This window comes from Trypanosoma cruzi, genomic scaffold, assembly GCF_000209065.1.
Source record: "Trypanosoma cruzi strain CL Brener 1047053517151 genomic scaffold, whole genome shotgun sequence".
NCBI lineage: Eukaryota > Euglenozoa > Kinetoplastea > Trypanosomatida > Trypanosomatidae > Trypanosoma > Trypanosoma cruzi.
The window spans coordinates 108,093-113,037 of record NW_001849561.1 but is presented as its reverse complement, the minus strand read 5'-3'; the positions used below and the strand labels follow the sequence as shown (position 1 = coordinate 113,037).

General features: G+C 54.6%; 3 protein-coding genes across 3 annotated transcripts, besides 1 other annotated feature; all 3 read left to right on the top strand.

Moving 5' to 3' along the window:
- Positions 1 to 4,945: a sequence feature (areas not merged during assembly with more than two copies in the genome that could not be assigned to a particular haplotype).
- Positions 24 to 341, top strand: Tc00.1047053511645.30 (uncharacterized protein; the record flags this gene model as incomplete). Its single annotated transcript, XM_798846.1, has 1 exon — positions 24 to 341. The coding sequence occupies one exon, from the start codon at positions 24 to 26 to the stop codon at positions 339 to 341; it is 318 nt and encodes a 105-aa protein (XP_803939.1).
- Positions 1,343 to 2,047, top strand: Tc00.1047053511645.21 (mucin TcMUCII, putative; the record flags this gene model as incomplete). Its single annotated transcript, XM_798847.1, has 1 exon — positions 1,343 to 2,047. One exon carries the CDS (start codon positions 1,343 to 1,345, stop codon positions 2,045 to 2,047), a length of 705 nt encoding a protein of 234 aa, XP_803940.1.
- On the top strand, positions 2,606 to 4,078 carry Tc00.1047053511645.10 (mucin-associated surface protein (MASP), putative; the record flags this gene model as incomplete). Its single annotated transcript, XM_798845.1, has 1 exon — positions 2,606 to 4,078. One exon carries the CDS (start codon positions 2,606 to 2,608, stop codon positions 4,076 to 4,078), a length of 1,473 nt encoding a protein of 490 aa, XP_803938.1.

Genomic DNA, 4,945 nt, shown 5'->3' with positions numbered 1-4,945 from the left:
CAGCGAAACGCACATCATGTCGCATGCTTTGGCTGTGGGTATGGTGTCGTGAATGCAGCCGGCATTATTTTGCCCGACTCCTTTTCACTGCTTTGCGACAAATAGATGCGTCGCCGCCCGAGTCATTCGCTGCAGCTCCGTGTGCTGTACTGCCGGCACAATACTCTCGTGTCGTCTGGCGCCTGGCTGACAGTCAAGCACCACTGCGCCGGGGCATGCAAGGATGTGGACTGCCGCTCACGGTGTTGGGCACCGCTGTTTGGATGCGGCGGCCACACGAGCGGATGTATTGTGGCACAATCGAATGCGTGAAATACGCGGAGTCACCGCGGCTGCAATAATATCAGCGGTGTGGCACCACGGAGTATGTGAGGGGGTGATGCACGATGAATCACAGTGGGCGGCATGCGAGGGAAGTGCACCGTGACGGAGCGTCGCCCCGCCCTCAGCCTGCAGGGGAATGTACGCCCACAAAATATATGGTCGAGGCACCACCAAACACGTATGCCCTTCTGTGCAGCAATAAATAGGAGCGAAGGTGCGTTCTGGTGCGTGGGAGTCCACTCACGTATTCTCATTTCCACCGCAATAAACGGCGAGGAATCAGGTGCCACAGCAACGAAGGAGGAAATAAAAACATCTATTGCAGCACTTTTACCAGCGAAAAGCAGGAACAACGCAAATTGAATTATTGGCCGCACCAACACAATAAAAATTCACAAGAGAAGGAAACAGTTGTGCACACCGCAGGAACCCCCAACACACGATGCAGGCATGAGGGTTTGCCCTCCGCAAAAACAATAAGAACATATGCAGACATCTTCCACCCTCCAAAAAGAAACACAAATAAATGGCTGCTTTATTCCATTCCTTGCGCTTGACTTTGCGTGTGCTGCTGCTGCGGTGGTGGCTGCGCTTCCCGTGGATCAACAATCCACGTGGTGTGCGGGGATCTATTCTTTTTCATGGTTACTTTGCTGTTGTGTTGCTGTGTGCGCTGCACCTATTCTCGTGTGTGCGTACCCTCCGTGAGGGGTGCCGACACGACGGACCGCTCTCGCCGTATGTGCATGCGGTGGAGCCTTGTGTGCCGCTCCTGTTTGCTTCTCCCTCCTCCATCTGTGTGTTGGTGTTGCGGCAGGGCTGTGTGTGTGTGCCTGCTGCCGTGGATTGGAGTGTGTGCTGTGCGTGGTGTGCGGCGTACGGTGCATGCCTGGCTGCTGCCCTCTCCTCATGTGGTGTGCCCTCTTTGTGTGTCTGCCGCACCTCTCGTCTCCCCTGTTGCTCTCCATGTCCCTCACTGTGCAGATCAGCTCCACACCACTGAACGACCACACTCACGATGATGACGTGCCGTCTGCTGTGCGCCCTGTTGGTGCTTGCCCTGTGCTGCTGCTCGTCCGTGTGCGTGACAGCTACTGGTGGAGAACAAAAAGAAGTCAGTACTTCAACGACTGCTTCGCCACCGGAAGCAGGTGGTGCAGGGGAAAAAAATACTTCCACGGCGCCAAGTTCAACAGGTATGACAGTTACGTTACCGGGAACCGGAGATCAGGACAGTGAGGAAACCGCTTCGCCAGAAACTTCAGATAAAGCAACTCCGGGGCCTATTACAAAAGGCGGAGCAGGTGGGGTGCCCGCTCCGCCAGGGAACTCAGATCCAACAAGTTCGGCGTCTGGTACGGAACAGGGAAAGGATGGATCCGGTGGGTCAGGGAGTTCAGGTACGGTGGCCGATACAGTACAGAAAAATAGTGACAACGATACGACAGACTCAACAAGTGGCAATAATTCATCCACAGACCAAACAAATACGAATGCCGACGATGCGGCCGAGAAGAGCACGGCGACCACTACCACAACCACGACTACGACGAAAAAAGCACCAACTACCACCACCACCACGACTACGGAGGCGCCAACTACAACGACCACCCGCGCACCGTCACTTCTTCGCGAAATCGACGGCAGCCTCAGCAGCTCTGCGTGGGTGTGTGCCCCGCTGCTGCTCGCAGCATCCGCGCTGGCGTACACCACTCTGGGCTGAAGAATTGTGTGCGGGCTGTGCGTGCCAGCACTCAACCGCGGGGACTTGTGTGCGTCCACTGTGGTCCGATGTGCTAAACAGGATAAAATAATGATTGTGTTTTGCTTCACTTGCTTCCGCTGCCCTGCTGTGTGCTCCTTGCCGCTCCCCGCATCCGTCACGTTGAACGCACCCCAGACAAACTCATGTGCATGGCACGCACACAACTGATTGCGTGGAGTCGCATTTGAGGATGGGTGCGTACGTGCTGGAGCCATACTGTGCAGCCCTTTGTTTTGTGTGTGTTTACATTTTTAACTTCATTGCTGTTTGTTTACCTGTGTTTTGTTTCTAATTGTTTTGTGTGTTTTTCTGCTTACTTGCTGCGGGGCGTTGTGTGTTTTTGCCCCTTCACTGCTTTCAACTGCCTCATGGTGTGTGTGCGCTGCCGCTGCTGGGCTGCTGCCATTTGCGACTGTGCGGTGGCTTTGCGTGGTGTAGCGGCCGTGTCTCTCGTATTGTTTTCTCTGCGTTGACGTGTTGTTAGTTTGTGCTGAAGGCTGCAGGCAAGTGACAGGAATGATGGCGATGATGATGGCTGGCCGTGTGCTGCTGGTGTGTGCCCTCTGCGTGCTGTGGTGCGGTGCCGGCGGCGGTGGCTGTGATGAGACACCGCAGGCTTTACTTTCTGGCTCTGGTGGTGGCACGGTTGTTGGTACTGGTGCTGGCCCAAGTGGTGGAGCTGACAATGGTTTGTTTGCTTCTGAACCTAATGGGGAAAGCGAGGGGGATCGTTTGGAGAGGACGGATTTGGGGCAAATAAACTCATCCCCTCGCGGTGGAACTGTGGGGCCAGACAACAATTTGGCAGTGATGCCTGTGGGATCTCCGGTAACACGCAATCAAGTGTTGTCGAATGAAGCGCTGTCTTTGCAGTCACCACCATCACCAAAACCATCAGCACCAGAATTACAGGATTTGCCAGAAGGCCCACCACTATCCGGTGGCAGTCAAGGTGGTGAAGCTGACAATGCCGTTGGTGGTGTTGGCCCCAGTGGAAGTTCTTCTGGAAGTGGTGTTAAATCCATGGTATCCGCTTCTTTTTCCGCCGGTATGCTTTCACCCCCCAATCCCGTTGACGGTGATGTTTTGCAGGGCGGCAAGGGTACGACAGCCACCCTGAGCATGGATTCCTCAGAAAAAAGTGTTAAGTCACAATCAGCGGAACCTCCAGCACCCGCACAACCCAACTTGGATAGACAAGAGGCGTCAACATCTAATGCAGAAAACCATTCCCCTATTAAGCCACACACCGCAGGAAATCAAGTTGTTAATGGCGGTGCAACTGGAAAGGAGAACACGCAGAGGGCCGCAGTGACGGGAGGACCTTCCAGCGACACACGACCAACAACACTGCAACCAGCTCCGCAAGAACAGCCAAAAACAGAACTAATAATAGTGCCCGCAGGAAAAGAACGCGCAACAGACCCACGTACTCGAGAAAAAGAAGAAAGAGACTCCAATAAAGCACCACCACCACCGGCAAGTTCAGCAGGAGGAACCCCAGCAGCAAAAGAATTACAAATTTCAACGGAGGAAATGCACCAAACGTCACCGTCAGAAACCCAAAAGCTCCTTTTGGGACAAGAAACCCCTTCAAAGGATGACGCGGAAGATCAAAACACTGAGGGCACAGCAGCATCGGATTCGGTGAAGGACGAAGCTGCCAGCAGCTTGGTGGAAACAACAGCTTCACCCATCTCTACAAGTGGCGGTGCTGATACAAAGAGTGTAGCGAGTGAGGATGCTGATAATGCTCAGCAGCCCGATCATAAAGAAGCACACAAAGACCCCGAGCCTCAAAATACGAGTCCTGCTTTTACAGCCACTGAGGCACTGCCACAAACAGCAATACCACTCACCACCGCTCCAACAAATGATACGACGACACCTGGCGACAGTGACAGCAGCACCGCGGTCCCCCACACCACCTCCCTTCTTTTGCTTCTTCTTGTTGCGTGTGCGGCTGCTGATGCGGTGGTGGCTGCGTGAGAGTGAGGGAGAGAGAGCCGTGCACCGCCCGCACACACACTCGTCCTTCTCTCTCTGTGCGTGTGTCCCCTTGCATGGACTCTCGCCCTCACCTCACCCCACGAGGCACACACAATAATGTGCCCATTGTATATATGCATGCACACCCATGCAGGCCCGTTGGTGCCCTCTTTTGCACGACACGCACCGCTGCCGTCCTGCCTGGCTGCATGGGCGGAGCACCGTAACTGTTTCTGTTTTGTTTTTATTGCATTGAGTGGGCGACCTCTCTCTCTCCCTATTGGGCTTTACGGGAGCAATGAGAGTGTGTGTGCGCTGGTCGTCCCACCTGTTGCTGCGCGTCCCCACTGCTGGGTGGACGCCCCCACGCTTCGGCTTTTTGTTGTTGGTATTTTTTATCCTCTGCCTGTGTTGTGGCTGAGTGCACCCATCTTACTTTTTTGATTTCTGGTTTGCTTTGACTGCGGACGCCTGATTCCTCTTTGTGTGTCCTCACATTGTTTTCTTTCTCCTTCTAAAAGTGTCAGCCACTCGTATCCTTGTAAAGCCACCACGTCCTTTCTTTTCCACATACGCCATGCGTCAGTTGATCCACGTCACCCCACGGTCTGCGGCGCTGCTGGAGCTGCTTGTGATGATGCCTGCGACGGGAATTGCCAGCGAGTGCTTTGCTGCCACCCTGACGTATCCTTTGCTTCCTTGACGATGTAGGGCGTACCGACGGCGCGCGGGCGTCTGTGGTGCTGGTGAGGCACGTGCGTCTCAAACCGTATGATGCGTCGCAGGTGTGCAGCGTCGTTTCGAAGCACCAATGGGCGTTTCCACTCATCATGGCGTCCACAACGGACCCGGATGGCAGCAGGAGGC